Source organism: Bidens hawaiensis, unplaced genomic scaffold, assembly GCF_021521415.1.
Source record: "Bidens hawaiensis isolate Kalapana, Puna unplaced genomic scaffold, B.hawaiensis_p1.1 tig00005453_1, whole genome shotgun sequence".
NCBI lineage: Eukaryota > Viridiplantae > Streptophyta > Magnoliopsida > Asterales > Asteraceae > Bidens > Bidens hawaiensis.
In genome coordinates, this window is record NW_027491347.1 from 1348749 (window position 1) to 1367292 (window position 18544).

At 40.9% G+C, this 18544-nt stretch overlaps 2 protein-coding genes across 2 annotated transcripts; both read left to right on the forward strand.

Annotated features, from left to right (window-relative positions):
- Positions 1-1678: 1678 nt before the first annotated feature.
- LOC143629713 (zinc finger AN1 and C2H2 domain-containing stress-associated protein 13-like) lies at positions 1679-12359 on the forward strand. Its single transcript, XM_077098916.1, has 2 exons — positions 1679-1777; positions 11511-12359. The coding sequence occupies exons 1-2, from the start codon at positions 1679-1681 to the stop codon at positions 12237-12239; spliced, it is 828 nt and encodes a 275-aa protein (XP_076955031.1). The 3' UTR covers positions 12240-12359.
- A 3065-nt stretch (positions 12360-15424) lies between these two features.
- Positions 15425-17315, forward strand: LOC143629754 (protein SEMI-ROLLED LEAF 2-like). Its single transcript, XM_077098940.1, has 6 exons — positions 15425-16040; positions 16198-16272; positions 16370-16485; positions 16568-16739; positions 16995-17123; positions 17247-17315. Exons 1-6 carry the CDS (start codon positions 15894-15896, stop codon positions 17313-17315), a joined length of 708 nt encoding a protein of 235 aa, XP_076955055.1. The 5' UTR covers positions 15425-15893.
- Positions 17316-18544: the final 1229 nt, after the last annotated feature.

Below are 18544 nucleotides of genomic sequence, written 5' to 3' on the forward strand. Positions count from 1 at the left end.
ACGCACGAACATAAACGAAAGTGTTGATTTAACTGTTCGTGTTCGATCATTTATTCCGTTAAAGTTAAGCAAACAAACACGAAAGTGCTCTATTCATGTTTGTTCAGGTAGCTTACAGGCCTAATTAATTGATAACACAACAACATGAAGTAAAAGACAAGGTGCCTTACAATGATGTGGTATGTCTAAAACCTTGCCAGTGACACCAAGAAATCACTTCCTAAATACCACTGTATCAAATCCAAAATAAAAACAAATGATTAATGTATCATTTATTATATTTAGAGATTGTTGAAATGCAAAGAATAACTTTGTATGCCCAACACATTTTACTTCATTACTTTTAACCGGTTTTTGGTTAGTTACATTCGTTTATCTATGATTAGTTATGTTCGCTCGTTTAAGTTCGTGAGCCATTTGTTTATATTGTTAACGAACAGATGAACATATATAAGCAAACACGAACACAAAAATGTTAGTTTAATTGTTCATGTCCTGTCATTTATTCCGTTAAAGTTAAACAGACAAACACGAACATGGTCCATTCGTGTTTTTTCGTGTCATTTACAGGCCTAATTAATTGATAACATGAAGTAAGTGAGAAGGTGACTTACAATGATGTGAACAACCATTAGTTCTTCTAGGTCTTGTTCTTCCACTTGTATACATTTTCACAAGAAGTTCAAGAACATATAAGATATAAATAAAATGTTATAATAAGTCCTTAAAATGAATCTGAATACCAAAACAATGACAAAAAATATTCACCCGATGGAGCCACTTGTGGTGGTAAACAAATATGTGTTTGTTATAGTGGTTCACCCTCTTCATTGTGTGCATCTTTTCTTACCTCATCCATCTGAATATGATATCTGATAAAGAAACAATTAGCCACTTTAAAAGGTAAAAGTAAATAAATAAATAAAATTGAATGTAAGAATTAACAACAAATATATTTTTTGGAGACATAACTACAAAGAATGGAAGTAAATAAAAAGTTCAACCAGAAAGTATAATTAGATTTATTCAAATGGGTAGCCTTACAAAATTGATAGGTTCCAGGTGATGTGGGTAAACAAACTTCCATTAAGCTAGATACATAAACAAAATTTCAATTATTTGTAGATACAACGGTTGTCGTTCATATCAACGGTTTTGTAGAATCAATTGAGGAAGAAGGAGCGGTTTTGTATCTACAGTTGTTGATTAAGGAGAAGGAACAAAAGAAGTAACTGCTATAATCTTATCGGAGGGCTAAGAATGATTTTAATCTTATCGGAGTGTTGAGAATCAATCTTGAAATCTTGGATTTTGATCAAAGGGTCAGTTTCAAATCCCATATGATAACTATATATATAATTAGCATCGCAAAGGACTCAAGCCATCCGTAAATGGCTAGATGAGATCAATAAAAAGTTCGAAACGACCTTAGCTTCCGCGTCAATAATAATAAAATAGTAAAAGCTAGCTCTTCTTCCCTGTCAATTCATTCATTCATTCTGCAAATTGGACTTTGGATTCCGCGTAAAGAAGCCAACGACTTTAAACGCGGAATTCGAAAGATCCATTCATCAAAACCTCAACTCATTCATTCATACATATTGAAAGAAAATTGAAGAATTATAAAGACAATTAATAATAATAATAATAATAATAATAATAATAATAATCTCCAGTAATGGGTACTCCTGCGTTCCCAGATCTGGGAAAACATTGCTCCGTTGACGATTGCAAGCTCATTGATTTCCTCCCTTTCACCTGCGATTGCTGCAACAAGGTATGCAACTCTTTTTATTATTATTATTATTATTATTATTATTATTATTATTATTATTATTATTATTCCGAAACCCTTTGTTTTGTGTGTTTATTGCTATTCAGCTAATAATAATTTCCCTGTCCCATTTATCAACACACTTAGCCAGTTGAACTGTTTGGGGGAGAAGTTCGTTTGTAATATATATACGAGTATAATCAATTATGTGATTGAAGTAACACTAATCGACCCCGAGCAGATTACGGATAATCTGGGGGTTAAATAGATATTTCCCACGAGGGGTTAGACCCGGCAAAGATGGTTCTTCTGATAACCTGCAAAACAGACACCGTGAGCTCGTCACTGAGAAGGGGGGGTACCTCCTTGTGACCACCCTCCGGCGTGAGAATCAGACTAGATTGCTCTTGAATATAAGTGTATATTAAGAGATTGCTAGAGCAGATATCAGGTATAAGATGTAAGATCCAAGATAAGATTAGATGATCATACCATTTGGGGTATTTATAGCCAAAGGTAAGTTTCCAAGAGGGTATAGCCAGCTGAATAGTGTTCATGTTCTACCAACTGTGGCCTACGCACGTGCTATGCTGGTAGTTGGTGGGTAGGCAGCGGCTGACAGTGACCAGGCCTGCTGTGTACTATTCCTTTTCCACCAACTACAAGCTATGCACGTGGTATGACAGGAGTTGGTAAGTAGGTAGCGGCTAATAGTGACATACAGTACAAGAGCATGCTGCTCGCCATACTGTTGTCAATGAGCTGTCGTATCTTTGGTCAGATCTTTTGCCCATACCTCGTCAGGTACAGTACAAAAGATCTTCCAGTATCGTACGGACTGGCTCATTTGGGCGGGAGTATTCCCGGCTTGCTCATTCCTTCTTCAGGTGACTACTGAATTATTATGAGAGTTAAGCCTTGTGCGTGTAGCCTTGCTGCGCGGGTAGCCTTCCCTGATGGCTGGTATCCGTAACTGCGGGAACAGGCGGAGTACTTGGAAACCATTGGGAGGCGTTTCCTGCGGGAACAGCTTGCGTACTGCGCGTAAGGACGTCACGTCTTCTGAGCATGGTGGGTCCTGCCGATCCAGTTGGTTTCTGCGCAGACGTCTCTCTTTGAGGTGAGTCTTGCGAGTTTGGTCTTTGCGCAGACGTCCCTCTTTGAGGTGAGTCTTGCGGGTCCAACTGCGCAGACGTCTCTCTTTGAGGTGAGTCTTACAGGTCCAACTGGGCTCTGCTGGGACCAACCTCTTCAAGTCCCCCCAGTCCAATGTTCTTCTCATGAATGTTTAATAAAGTGAGGTGAACTTTTGGACTTAAGCAAAGGGTTTTTGAAAAGGGTTTAGTTTTAAGGTTTTCCATGGGGATTCTTCCCGCGGAAGTCCTAATGTCACTTGCAGAAATTCCCGACTTTCCTGCTTGATCTTTGGGTATGATGCGGGTAGGTCTGTAACCTCCTCGCAAGTCAGGAGCGTTGAATCCTAGTTGTGTGGATTCTCCATGAGGTTTTGGTAGATTTGAACATAGTGATCAATTATGTTAAAACCACCAATTCCATCTTGAAGCTTCAAACAATCTAGTTCTCGACGTTCCTGCTATGCGGGGATGTTATTCTCGTTTCCGCAAGCATGGCCCAGAAGATCATTCTTGGTTTCATTTCCCTGCGGAGTGCTAGGTATGTGAAGGGTTTTGCCTTGACACTGTACCCGCACTCGTCTTATAGTTACTTTACTTCCAAGGTATTCCTGGCGTCAATTCCCTGCAGGTGCTAGGTATGTGAAGGGTTTTGCCTTGACACTGTACCCGCACCCGTCTTATAGTTGGTTGCCGAGGTATTCTTGGCTTCAATTCCCTGCGGGTGCTAAGTATGTGAAGGGTTTTGCCTTGACACTGTACCCGCACCCGTCTTATAGTTACTTGGTTGCCAAGGTAAGGGGTATTTTCCCGCTTACTTTTGAATCTTTGGGACTTGCGTTATAAATGTTACATGACTTGCGCATGCATATTTTAGTTTATTTTAGCAATTTTCCCAGTGTTTTGGATAAGTTAACCGTTCGACGCGCGGTTGTCAATAGGTTCGGTTTCCTCTCATGATTTGTGCGGTTAGGACCGGCACTTTCATTTAGTGGGATGACTGAACTTTACCTTTAACTGACCTGCGTGAAGGTTTGCCGTTTTTTGGGTTTATGCGGGTTTTACCGCCTTCCCCACGCAACGGCTTTCTTTCACACTTATGTATGCGGTGAAGACCGGCATATCCGTGTGGAAAGTTAAAAGTATAAATGTAAAATCAGCGTCGATGTTCTAAGGAGAATCATTTCCATTAGAAGTGGCTCTGGGCCTTTTCTTTACAAATTTGGAATTGATCTACATGTAACATTTGCGTAATTGAGCTCCGTTCCATGTTCGTGGGACGGGAGTGCCATCGAGCCTTTCGAGCCGGTATGCGCCCTTTCCCAGTACTTCTTTGATAACGTACGGACCTTCCCAGACAGGGGTCAGCTTTCCTGGGCGCTCTTGGTTCGAAGCCTCGTTGTTACGCAATATGTAGTCTCATACATTGAAGTTGCAGAGTTTTACCCGCGTGTTGTAGTACTTTTGCATTTGTCGTTTGTAGTTCTCTTCACGCGCTGCGGCTAAGTCTCTGCGTTCCTCGGTTAGCATAAGGTCTAACCATCTTTCCGCATCATTGTCCTCTGGTTGAATCATGACCCTTGGTGAGGGTAGACCAATTTCGACCGGGACCATGGCTTCAGTGCCATAAGTGAGGCTGAACGGGGTTTCTCCCGTACTTGCCTTTTTCATCGTTCTGTGTGCCCAAAGTACGTGTGGAACTTCGTCCACCCAGCCGGATCTGTGTTCCAATAGTCTTCTCTTTATGCCGTCGACGATGCTCCTATTTGCTCTTTCCACCTCACCATTACCCTGCGGGTGCGCCACCGAGGTAAAGGTGTGGGTGATTTGAAGTTCTTTAAGCCACTGTTGTAGCTTCTTGTCAGCAAAGTTGGTGCCGTTATCGCTCACCAAATTCTGTGGAAGCCCGAAACGACAAATAATAAATTCCCAAATGAATTTTTTGATATGTTTTGCGGTCGTTTGGGCTAAGGGTTTTGCCTCTATCCACTTGGTGAAGTAGTCGATGGCGACCACTAGAAACTGGACGTTCCCTGCTGCTGTGGGAAATGGGCCTGTCACGTCGATGGCCCACTTCTGAAATGGCCATGCAGAGGTGACTGGAACAAGTTCATTCTTCGGGCGATGCGTGTTGGGTGCGTAGAGCTGACAAGACTTGCACTTTCTGATGTACGCCAGCGCATCCGTATGCATCCCCGGCCAAAAGTATCCCGCGTTGTTTAGCTTAGCTACAACTGCGCGTGGACCTGCATGTATCCCACAGATGCCTTCGTGTACTTCCCTTAGGAGGTAGTTGGCATCTTGGTCGTCAACGCATCTGAGGAGGGGGCCAAGAAAGTTACGTCTGTAAAAGATGTCATCGATGAGTTGATAGTTCAGTGCTTTACAGCGTAGTTTTCTTGCCTGTGTTTTTGACTCTGGTAGTATACCCGCCGCAAGGTAATTTATTATTGGTGTCATCCACGTTTCTGTGCCGGTTTGGATGACACAGACTTCCTTGTGTGGGACTGATGGTGCTCCAAGGAGTTCAATGCGGATGTCCTTTCCCAAGTGGGTGAAAGCCAATGACGCAAGCTTGCTTAACGCATCCGCAGATTTGTTTTCGCTACGCTTGACGTGTATGACTTTACAATCATTAAAATCGCGCATGAGGGTTTTTGCTTGAGCGAGGTACAGGGCCATTGTGTCGTTCACGGCCGTGTACGTCCCGTTTATCTGATTGGCTACTAACATGGAATCCACATGGGCTTCCAAGTTCTTTACTCCCATTTTACGCGCAATCCTTAACCCGGCCAAGAATGCTTCATACTCAGCTTCGTTATTCGTACTTGGAAAGTCTAGTCGAATAGCGTAAGTGTATTCTTGGCCTGCTGGGTTGGTAAGTTTTAACCCTGCGCCTGAGCCCTCGTTGCTGGCCGCTCCATCAGTGTAAAGTCGCCAGACATCATCGATGTCTTGTGCTGGAGAGGGTTGAGCCTCGTCCTGGCACTCTTTCTCCCGCGATGCGGGGACTTCGGCAATAAAGTCGGCCAAGACCTGGCCTTTTATGGCTGGCCTTGGCTTGTACTTTATCGCGTATTCTCCCAATTCGCCCATTTGGATAGGCGTCCCGAAAGTTCGGGTTTGCCTAAAACGTTTGCAAGTTTGAAGTTGGTGAGAATAGTGATTGGGTGACCTTGGAAATATCGTCTTAGCCTGCGTGAAGCCTGTACAAGTGCTAAGACTAATTTTTCCAGGGTAGAGTACCGAGTTTCGACGTCTGTTAGGAGACGGCTAACATAGTAGATTGGCATCTGGATGCCTTTTCGCTCGACTAACAGGACGGCCCCGGTTGCTCTATCTGTGGCGGAGAGGTATAGGATTAATTCCTCTCCCGCTTCTGGTGCTGTGAGCGTTGGGAGTTCGATCAAGCGTGACCGAATTTCCTGAAAAGCTGCTTCCGCTTCTGGTGTCCAGCGGAAGTGCGTTTTCTTTAGACAGTTTCTCAGCGTCGACACGAATGGGAACGGCCTATCCGCATGATTTGTCAAGAAGCGGTTAAGTGCAACTAGGCGTCCGTTCAGTGTCTGAGCTTGCTTGATGGTAGTAGGTGATTCCATTTTGATAATGGCTTCGACCTTTTCAGGGTTCGCTCTGAAGCCATCTTTTGTAACAATGACTCCTAAGAACTTCCATTCTTCCATCCCAAAGGAACACTTGCTCGGGTTGAGCTTCATGTTTATCCTTCTGAGTGTGTTGAATGTTTCTTCGATGTCTTTCAACATCGCTTCTGGGTCAAGGCTTTTGATGACCAGGTCATCCATGTATACTTCCAAGTTCCACCCAATTTGGGCATGAAACTCTTTGTCCATTAGGCGTTGGTATGTGGACCCGGCATTCTTAAGTCCGAATGGCATCATTTGATAACAGAATGTGCCATCGGGCGTCCGAAATGCGGTTTTGTCCTGATCGTTAACGGCCATGTGGATTTGATGGTACCCTTTATAGGCATCAGGAAGCATTTAAGGCGAAACGGTGATAACGAATCTACCTTAAGATCAATTTCGGGTAACGGGTAACAATCTTTGGGGCATGCTTTGTTCAAGTCTTTGAAATCTATGCACATGCGCCATTGCTTGTTAGATTTCGGTACCATAACGGGATTTGCAACCCAAGTTTGATATCTGCTAACGCGTACGATGCCCGCGTCAAGGAGTTCCTTGAGTTGGGTTCTACACGCGTTAGCTTGTTCCGCCCCTATTACTCTACGCTTTTGTATGACCGGCGTAAAAGCCTGGTCACACTTGAGCTTATGCTCTGCTTTACTTCGAGGTACACCAGTCATGTCTGCTGGTTTCCATGCGAAGATGTCAGCGTTTTTCTGTAGTAAGCGTTTGAGTAATGTGCGCGTAGGATCAGTGATTGTTGGGCCAATGGTAACCGCCTGGTCGGGGTATTTGCCATTGAAAGCCCATTCTTCTGGTTCGGTGATGGTGGGTTTAGCCATCTTTGGTTTGGGTGTTGATGAGACAGATGCGATGCATACCTGGGGAATACCGGTGACCATCGCCACGCCCTCAGCTGTTGGCCATCCCATCATGCCGTGGACTGAAGATACCACGGCATTGAATCTTGCCATCCCGTCTCTCCCGAAGAGAATGTCGTACGTGTGGTGTGGCTTCCTCATTACGACAAAGTCCACATCCTCTGTGCGGGAGTGTTTTTCGTCTGTGAGAGTGACGGGGAATGATAGGATACCCAGAGGGGTGTTTGTGCTGCCGTCGAACCCTTCCATCGAGGCGTAGACCGTTTCCAGGCGTTCCTTGTCTTCATCATCTAGCTTGTCGAAGAACTGCTTGTACATAACCGTTGACGAGGCGCCGTTGTCAACAAGATTGCGGGAAGTGATGTAGTGCCCCAGCTGGCTTTTGATGACGATAGGGCCTTCTTTGCTGGGTCCTCCTGGCACTCGCGGGAAGCGCACCTCAGCTTCTTTCCATGCGCATGGTTCTGTCGTCCGTCTTTTTCTTCCTCTGATGTTACCACGAACCATGTGAATGCTGATGTCAACGGGCTTTCGTCCGTTGCTTTTGTATCGGTTGTCATTCTTCCCTCCATTCCTGATTGATGCCACCAGGTGTGTAAGTTTGCCCTCCTTGACGAATGTTTCGATAATATCCCTCAAGGATGAACACTTCTCAGTGGTGTGACCCTTTGTGCCGTGGAAGTCACAGTATTTGCTCTGATCCGCGTCAGGTCGTTGCCGGACCGTTGGAGCTTTTGGCCATGGGAGTTTCTTAGTGGCAAATATCTCCGTGACGCTTTTGGTGAGCAGCGTCCACCTGGGGTGTCGGCTTGATGGGTGTGTATTACCCCTTCTGCCTACTAGGGAGCGAGAGCTGGATGAGGTGTCAAAGTTTACCCTTGACTACCACATGCTTGGCTTCTTCCTTTTGTTTTACCGGGCGGTCTGGACGTTGTTTTCTCTAGTTCTCTGCGTGTAGAAGTTTGTAGTCTGGGGCAGATCCCCACCCAATTGCTTCTCTGTTTCGGCAAAGCGTTTGGCTGCCGTCATGATGGCATCCCATGTGGATGGCATGCCATCTTTACCCGTCAACGTGCAGATAAGCTCTGGGTATTCGGCGCCTTGGATGAAAGCGGCGCGAACAAGGTCTTCGCTTATAACGCCCAGACTCAGCTTTTTCGAGTTAAAGCGAGTGATGAAGTCTAGTAAAGGTTCATCCTTATCTCTAACGCAGTTGAGGATCGTCCACTGTTCTTCGATATATTTCCTCTGTTGACTGAAGTGTTGGCTGAACTTGTGTTGGAAGTCCGCCCAATCATAGATGTGGTGGACCGGTAAACGGTCAAACCACGCTCTAGCCGCTCCAACCAGTGTCATCTGGAACATATAACACCACGTGGGTTCCGTCCAGTTGCTGACGGTTGCCCCCGCTATGAATCTGTTCAGGTGATCATCTGGGTCGGATATACCATCATAAGTGCCGATGTTGGGCATCTGCTTGGCACTTTTCGGGGCGATTGCTTCCGCAATTTCACTTGCAAACTTGGATGTTTTCGCGTTTGCAGCAGTTGGTCTGAAGGTTTTCGAGAAGTCACGTGGGTTTCCCCCCGTGTTCCTTTGTTTGAAGGTTTCTCCGAAATTCCTTCTCGTTTGGAAGTCCGTTTCCTTACGCTTCCCTTTCGCCCTAAGGCGAGGGTTTGCGTCGGTGTCGGATTCCTCCCGATCATCGTCCGAGGACTCGCACTCACTGCTCATGTTGAGCTGTTGTCGAGTGCTTCCAAATTCGTCAGCCTGTTGGACGGAACGCAAGCGTTCGTCCAACTCAGCTTGGAATTCCTTCTGACGTGCCTCCGCCCACGCTTTAACTTGTTCAAGCGTTTGGCGGGGGAGTCTCGTTTGTTGTCTTTCCACCTGGGTATTATTGAATCCCAGGGGACGGTTGTTTACTGCACTTGCCCAGGCTTGGGTAACCGGGGTAGTGTCCGTAAAAGTTACTGCACTTGCCCCGGCTTGGGTAACCGGGGTAGTGTTCGTAAAATTTGTGTGCTCGCCGGTGTTCCCCCCAGTAGCTGGGGTTGTGGTTACCGGGGTTTCCTGGTAACTCGTTGGCCTTGGGACCGGAGTAACGTTAACCATCTTTCCAGAAGTTTTGAAAAAACTGGAGAAAAATTAGTTCTAGCTTTTATGCACGGATGGCGCCAATGAAGAAACACTAATCGACCCCGAGCAGATTACGGATAATCTGGGGGTTAAATAGATGTTTCCCACGAGGGGTTAGACCCGGCAAAGATGGTTCTTCTGATAACCTGCAAAACAGACACCGTGAGCTCGTCACTGAGAAGGGGGAGGTACCTCCTTGTGACCACCCTCCGGCGTGAGAATCAGACTAGATTGCTCTTGAATATAAGTGTATATTAAGAGATTGCTAGAGCAGATATCAGGTATAAGATGTAAGATCCAAGATAAGATTAGATGATCATACCATTTGGGGTATTTATAGCCGAAGGTAAGTTTCCAAGAGGGTATAGCCGGCTGAATAGTGTTCCTGTTCTACCAACTGTGGCCTACGCACGTGCCATGCTGGTAGTTGGTGGGTAGGCAGCGGCTGACAGTGACCAGGCCTGCTGTGTACTATTCCTTTTCCACCAACTACAGGCTATGCACGTGGTATGACAGGAGTTGGTAAGTAGGTAGCGGCTAATAGTGACATACAGTACAAGAGCATGCTGCTCGCCATACTGTTGTCAATGAGCTGTCGTATCTTTGGTCAGATCTTTTGCCCATACCTCGTCAGGTACAGTACAAAAGATCTTCCAGTATCGTACGGACTGGCTCATTTGGGCGGGAGTATTCCCGGCTTGCTCATTCCTTCTTCAGGTGACTACTGAATTATTATGAGAGTTAAGCCTTGTGCGTGTAGCCTTGCTGCGCGGGTAGCCTTCCCTGATGGCTGGTATCCGTAACTGCGGGAACAGGCGGAGTACTTGGAAACCATTGGGAGGCGTTTCCTGCGGGAACAACTTGCGTACTGCGCGTAAGGACGTCACGTCTTCTGAGCATGGTGGGTCCTGCCGATCCAGTTGGTTTCTGCGCAGACGTCTCTCTTTGAGGTGAGTCTTGCGAGTTTGGTCTTTGCGCAGACGTCCCTCTTTGAGGTGAGTCTTGCGGGTCCAACTGCGCAGACGTCTCTCTTTGAGGTGAATCTTACGAGTCCAACTGGGCTCTGCTGGGACCTACCTCTTCAGTGATTAATTTATATGTAAATTAACCTATGAATACGAATGCTAAATAAAACACCAACAAAAACTTGGTAGTCGAACCGAATTGTTGATAGTGACCATTCTCAATTAGCATTGTTCGTGTTACTTTGTGTCCGTTCGTTTGTGCTCTTGAACCATTCGCAAACAAGCTCATTTCCTTAATGAATGACCACGCACAATCAAGAAATTTCATCTGGTTAGGTGCTTGTGAACTGTTCATTTGTCCAATAAAAGCTTAACGGACGAACATGAACAAGGCCTTGCCGGTTCGGTTCGTTTACAGCCCTACCGAAGACAACCTATTTATCCAAATACGACAAATGGATTAATTGGTTTTAGAAAGTTATAATCAAGTTGTAGATTTGTTAAATTGGCTAACCGGCTGTGATAAATCGGGTTAAACGGTTATTTAACGATTAGTGGATCGTTCTGTTAAATTGAATGGGTTAAACATGTGAACTTGAACACACGTAATATAGGTGTGTTAAAAAGCCAAAAGCTTGAGCTCGGCCTGTTCAACTTACGGTAGCTTCAGCTCGAGTTTGGCTTGATTCGAACTATACAATGCATACTGTTTGGATTATACTAAATATTTGTTTTTTAAATTGATTATTTAGGGTCACATAAGCAACTAGAAGCAACATAACTGGTTATCTAGCAGGCAGTTGTTTGTATCATTTTTAAAAGTTATACAAACAACTGCCTGCTAGATAACCAGTTATGTTGCTTCTAGTTGCTTATGTGACCCTAAATCAATTTAAAAAACAAATATTTAGTATAATCCAAACAGTATGCATTGTCAAAATATTTAATTCTTCAAATTATCAAAACTTTTGCAGGTTTTCTGTCTTGAACATAGAAGTTACATCACACACAAATGTCCAAAAGCCAACAAAAACAGCCGAACCGTAGTCATATGCCCACTATGCGCGAAAGGGGTTCACTTGATCCCCAACCAAGATCCAAACATAACATGGGAATCTCATGTTAATACCGATTGTGACCCATCGAATTACGAAAAAGCCACCAAGAAAAAAAAATGTCCTGTTCGCGGGTGTAGAGAAATCCTGACATTTTCCAACACGATAAAGTGTCGTGACTGCACCATCGACCATTGCCTTAAACACCGGCTAGGACTCGACCACGGTTGCCCTGGACCCAAAAAGCCCGAACCCACTTCCACATTTTGGGGGTTTTCAAGTCTCACAAAACAAGACTCGCGAACAGGTGCGGCTCATGCACCCTCATCGTCATCATCAAGTTGGACCACAAGTTTACTTAAAGCGGTTTCATCTCTTATTATAAGTGATGATGATAAGAGTGGTCAGAATGGCGGTTCGAGCCAGCATGGTGGTTTGGGAGGTGGTCAAGTGGAGGAGTGTCCGATTTGTAATATGAAGTTTTCGAAGGTTTCGAGTTTGATAGATCATGTTCAAATGGTTCATGAAAAGAAGGGTGTGATGAAGGTGACAGTTGATGTGTGTCCAAAGTGCAGCAAAGGGTTCCGGGATCCGGTGGCTTTGGTAGAACATGTTGAAAAAGAACATAGAGGTGTGTCTAAAGCTTAAAAACATAATATTGATTTGTTGAATTGGGTTGTAAATGTTAATTGGGTTTGATATTCAATTTATGTAAATCCAATGTTGTAAACACAATGTTTAAATTGTTGGATTTGATTCTTTTACTTTGTTTTTTATCGACGTTTCGAATTGGCTCGTTAAGACTGTTAAAGTTGCGGAATGGTGGATGGGAGCTCTAAAGGGAGACCACAATGACAATCAAAATACATGTTCATTTGATTTTGAACTTTGATAAAAAAAAAGTTTTATATATGTTTCCAATTAAATGGTACGCTAAAAATTAAAAAAAAAAGAAAAGAAATTATACACACTAACTGCAGCATTAATCAACACACTAAACACTTGTTTACAATGAACAACCATGGCTAAACACACTGGTTACTTGCCCTTGGCATGTATGAACGTTAGTTTATATAACATAATTATTTGCCAAAATGCCAAAACTAAATGCCCACTTAGGTGACGCGACTAATGTAAAGCGGGTGAGGGTGTGCAAGCAGCGATACTCCTTTACAAGTGGCGTACGCATAAAAAACGTGTGTAGAAACGTCCGAATTCAAATATATGGATTTTAAACTCGTTTTTAACATTTAACAATATTTAGAAAGACAGTTTACCTCAACCTTTTTTTTTAGAATGGACCGTATTTGTTTGGCAAACTCACATAACAACCTCAAGTGTTCACTCGTTCTATGCATAAGATCCTTCTTTTTTAGTATTATTTTTATTTTTTTTAAAACGTTGGTTCATTCCTCTTGTTGCACTAAAGTTGACAGTTGTTCAATATCAACCTCCATTTGGGAAAAATAAAATCTTTTGATTTGGTCTTAAAAGGTATTTAATTAATTGTTCCACTTGATTTGAATGTTAGGATTTGGCCAACATATATCGGCTTTACGTCCTCCACGTTCTAAATGGACATGCTAACCAATCACATTTTTAATTTTTAATAATCTAAATAAAGACGTGTTTAATTTTCAAACCTGTTATTTTCTTTATCATGGGTAAGTAGGTAACATTAAAAACAATTGGAAAAATGTGAGCTTCTAAAATACAACTTTTCAATTTTTTTTAGTAAAATGATTTGAAAATCAATCTGATAAAAATATAACTAAATACTTCACGTTCAGGTGACGCAAAAACATAAATTTGATCAACATCAATTAAGTTTGCCATGACACCGGTACTAAATCCAAAAGACCACCCAAAATATATATGGCTTATTATTAAAATATATACTTACAATGAAAAATGCTCTTACTTATATTTTATTTTATTTTATTTTGACGATTGTTTGTGTCGCCAACGTATGACTTCAAGTTGTCAAATTTTTGCTTTTGTGCAATTCCCTCACTGTGTCCTTTGTATCCATTCATGTTGTGTGTCAATTTCAAATTCGTTTATTTGATAAACGCTTACAAATTAAAATAAAAAAGTAAATGTTTATTTAATTAGATGCTACATTTTTTTTCGTTTTTGAATTTCGTTATAAATATTGCTAAAGGAGTGTAAGCGAGCTGAGTCCAAACTCAATTTATTTTGACTTATGAGAGCCTGAGCTATATTTCTAAATCTTTATTATTTACCAAGGTTGCAAAAGTCGCTAGGCGGATCCTAGGCGGCCGATTTGGGAGTTTGATGTACTCGGAGTACTCGGAAATGGTGAATATAAAAAAAATTAATTTTTAGATATTAAATATATGTCAAATACCATAAAGTATGCTAATGTTTATAACAAAATAAGTGAATGCTGATATAAATAGAAGAATATATATTTTTAAATACTAAATTATTCTACAATTTGCTAATTACTAACTAAAAAGTGATATTTTTTATAATATTATTATAGAACTATGAATTATGTTTTCCTTTTTAAGTCAAAATCGACCCAAGTTAACCAACTAGATGTGATTCTGGCTGGAGTTAACCACATTTGATCGATTCTCAGTAACTAGGCGGAGTTAAAGAAACTCTACTCGGCGTCATACCTTGTAGCGAGTACTCAGCCTTGGAGACCTACTTTTACAACATTGTTATTTACTAATTAATAAATATACAATTTTAGTTATTGTATATTTTGAGAAAAACCTTAAACAGGCTTAAGCTCGACTTGACCTTGTTTGCTAATCCTTGCGCGAGCTAAAGCTCAGCTGACAGCTGTGCAATGTGAATTTACCACAATTAAAAGCTCAAAATAGTTAAAATTTTGATATATACTTGCTCAGCAAAGATAAATGATATTCTCAGCAAAGCTAAATGATATTTTCATACAAGGCTGGAGCTCGATAAGTCTCAACTTGTTTCAAGTTTTTTACCGTTTTAATCTTGAGCAGGCTAAATGATATTTTCATACAAATCTCAGCTCAGCTTGGATCGGCTGGTGTGTACAAGACAAAAGTCAGTCTTTATGTTGAAAAGCCCAACGTTCTAAAATTTTGAGTGGGAAAATGAAAAGGAAAGCAACAAAATATGCATTGATTGTGCGGTGACATGATGATTACAATTTGACAAATTACTCAAATCCATTTTGTCATATATTTTATAAAAATTAAATAATTACTTACTTACAATTATATATCATAATAATAATAATAAGCTGTTCGACCGGCGGATACATAGTTTTATTAATTAATCATAATATACAGAGAGGCACCAAAACAGAGAGAGAGAACGGGATTGTTGATCAATCAATCAAAACCTGTTCGACGACAAGACAAATTTTGTTTCACGTGATCACAACCCCTCCCAGCCTTCCAGCCTCAATGCTCTTACAGGCATCGACTTGAAGGTAATCAACCATTATTCATTCTCTCCCAATTTCATTCCTTTTAATCGAAATTGGATTAGATTTTGTGTTGGGTTTTAATGCACACCACCTGTTCGATGAAATGCCTCACCCAAATTTAATTCTGTAATGGGGTTTTTGAGGTGGGATTCATCTTAGATTATTGTTGTGTTATTTATGCACACCGCCTGTTTGATGAAATGTCTGACCCAAATTAAATTCTGTAATGGGGTTTTTGAGGTGGGATTGATCTTAAATTGTTGTGTTATATATGCGCACCGCCTGTTTGATGAAATGTCTGACCCAAATTGAATTACATAACGAGGGTTTTGAGGTGGGATTGATCTTAAATCATTGTGTTATTTTCAAAGTACCAATTTTTAGGATTTTGGTAGCTTTTCTTTCAGTTTTTCGTATGAATTTAGCGTTGGGTTTTTATGCACACCGCCTGTTTGATAAATTGTTTGACCCAAATTACATTTTGAAATGGGGGTTTTGAGGTGGGATTGATCTCAAATTGTTGTGTTATTTGTTGTAGGCTGGTCGGAGTATTGTTGAAATACCAAGTCTTTTGGAATTTGGTAGCTTTTCTTTCTCTTCTTCGAATCTTCACATGAATTTTGCATTGGGTTATTTATGCACACCAACTTTTCGACCTAAATTGTTGCATTATTTGTTGTAGGCTGGTCGGATAATTGTTGAAGTACCGATTTATTTGGGATTTGGAAGCTTTTCTTCCCCTTCTCTTTATATCAAGATGGTTGAATTTAAGAAGGGAAGAAAGCTCAAAACAGAATCTTGAAATATTATTATTGTTATTATAAGTTAGTGTTATTTTGTATAAATTGGCATACAAAATGAGTGCTGTTTCTGGGGTAGTATCAAGGCAAGTTTTGCCAGTATGTGGCAGCCTTTGTTTCTTCTGCCCCGCGTTGGCTACAAGGTCTAGACAGCCTGTTAAGAGATACAAGAAGCTGATCTCAGATATTTTTCCAAAAAATCCGGTTAGTTTGCTATTATTTTCTTCAATTTGTTAACAGTTTACATTATAGTTGTTGATGTTGTGAAAGAAACAAGAAACACTATTTCTAGATAAGTTTACATGTTAGATGCGCAGCAAGAAAGTATTAAAGTTTCCCTTTTTATTTGTGATCTGAATAGGGTGAAGAACCGAATGATAGGAAGATTGGGAAGCTTTGTGAGTATGCTGGTAGAAATCCTTTACGTGTTCCAAAGGTACCATATGATGCCATTTTTAATTAGATTAACAAAGCTATGATATTGTTTGTTTGTTTGTTGTATTATTAATTAGTTCTTTCAATCCTACATCCAGATCACATGTTCTCTTGAGCATCGTTATTATAAGGAGTTAAGAAATGAGAATTTTCGGGCTGCAAAAATTGTTATGTTAATTTACAGAAAGTTGTTGATTTCGTGCAAAGACCAAATGTGAGTTCATTCACACATCATTAATATGTCTAGTTTTGCGCATTAATATATTAATAATAATACATTTGTCTCTTTTTGGCAGGCCGTTATTTGCAAATAGTTTGCTGAGTATCATGCAAACTCTGCTGGATGAAACAAGACATGATGAAATGTTAATTATCGGATGCCAAACGCTCTTTGATTTTGTAAATTGCCAGGTTGGTGTTGTTAATGCTTATGTTGACGGGCAGTATAACCTGTTTACATTGAAATGGGTCAATTCGGGTTGTATTTCATTAATGGCGGATCAAAATTAGAGAATCAGCTAAAAGTTAAACATGCCAAATGGGTTGAACGGGCCAAAGACGCCTCACGCGGGTTGAAAATGTCCTAAATATTTTAATAATATAAAAGTTTGAACCAACTTCATTTTGGCATGTAACCTGACCCGCCCGTTTGCAAATCCTAGCTCTTAGATATTTCTGTTGACTTTTAAGAACCCTACCTTTGAATTTCTTTATATTTTGCAGAAAGATGGAACTTATATGTTTAATTTGGAAGGATTTATTCCAAAACTATGTCAAATAGCTCAAGAAGTTGGTGAAGATGAGAGAGCTGCCCCGCTCCGTTCAGCGGCATTGCAAGCTCTTTCTTCAATGGTATTTTTCAATGTTGCTTAAACGAACTTTTCTTGTCGTGGATATGGTTGTTTTTTTATTAATAATATTACTATATTTGTATGCTATCTTGTTAATGTTTAATGTTATTTTTTTGTCTTGTAGGTTTGGTTCATGGGTAGATATTCCCACATGTCATCAGAGTTTGACAATGTAAGCATATATTATAAGTAGGAAAATAGTATTTACTTCTACATTTATGTGGTCACTCACTCTTTGAGTATAAATTTTGCACCTTTTCTAGTTTAGTATCAAACAATAAAGTCAATATTATATTGATTTTTTTTCATTTTGTTTCCGTTACATAGATTGTTTCGGTAGTGTTGGAAAATTATGGATATTTCAACAAGGAGTCTGAAAATACTAATGAAAATCGATGGGTCCAAGAAGTACTGAAAAATGAGCATCATGCCACCCCATCAGAGGCTTTGATAAAGGTTCCTTCTTGGAGTACAATTGTTAACGAGAAAGGCGAATTAAACGTGTCGGCGTAAGTTAAATTCCCAAATTCTTTAAATTCTTATTTTATGGTTATTTTGGAGTCAAATAATCAGTTTTTCTTTTTTTCAAAAAGAAAACCTGTTTAAGGGGTGGTTGGGATTGCTTAATTAAAACAAGTTATATCATCTAATAAGGGTAAACTTGTAATTTTGAATCAAACAAAAGAAGTTGGTTTGAAATAAAAACCATCTCAAACTGCATATTTTAACAACTCATGTAGCTGTTTTAACCTAAACAAGTAGACAATCATATGCAGCGTTTTTCGTCTAAACACTGCTTTTAAAAAAAGCAATAAACAGATAAACTATCTACATATAAAACTCCAAACTCCCTTTGTTTCTTAACAAAATGTCAGTTTGTATATTTTTATTCTTCAGTTTCTTAAAATAATCAAAATTTAAACACTCAAACTTCTACCTTTTGCACTTTGTTTAACTTTTATACCTAAATTTATTTTCCTTTTTGTAGGGTTGATGCTAAAAACCCTTGCTTTTGGTCCCGTGTGTGCCCTCATAATATGGCTAATTTGGGCAAAGAAGCTACAACAATGCGCCGTGTTCTTGAATCTTTATTCCGCTATTTTGATTCTGAAAATTTGTGGCCATTTCAACAAGGGGTTGCCTACCCTGTTCTAAAACATATGCAGATTGTAATGGATGAATCCGGTATTGAAGAAACACTAAGTGACCCCGGGCAGATTACGGATAATCTGGGGGTTAAATAGATGTTTCCACGAGGGTTAGGTCCGGCAAAGATGGTTATTCCTCTGATGACCTGCAAAACAGACACCGTGAGCTCATCACTGAGAAGGGGGGGGGGGGGGTACCTCCTTGTAACCACTCTCCGGCGTGAGAATCAGACTAGATTGCTCTTGAATATAAGTGTATATTAAGAGAAATTGC

Coding starts and splice junctions, on each gene's coding strand:
- LOC143629713 (XM_077098916.1), top strand. CDS start 1,679: ATGGGTACTCCTGCGTTCCCAGATCTGGGAAAACATTGCTCCGTTGAC. Junction 1,778..11,510: donor CCTGCGATTGCTGCAACAAG/GTATGCAACTCT, acceptor AAACTTTTGCAG/GTTTTCTGTCTTGAACATAG.
- LOC143629754 (XM_077098940.1), top strand. CDS start 15,894: ATGAGTGCTGTTTCTGGGGTAGTATCAAGGCAAGTTTTGCCAGTATGT. Junction 16,041..16,197: donor ATATTTTTCCAAAAAATCCG/GTTAGTTTGCTA, acceptor TGATCTGAATAG/GGTGAAGAACCGAATGATAG. Junction 16,740..16,994: donor ACCTGTTTACATTGAAATGG/GTCAATTCGGGT, acceptor TATATTTTGCAG/AAAGATGGAACTTATATGTT.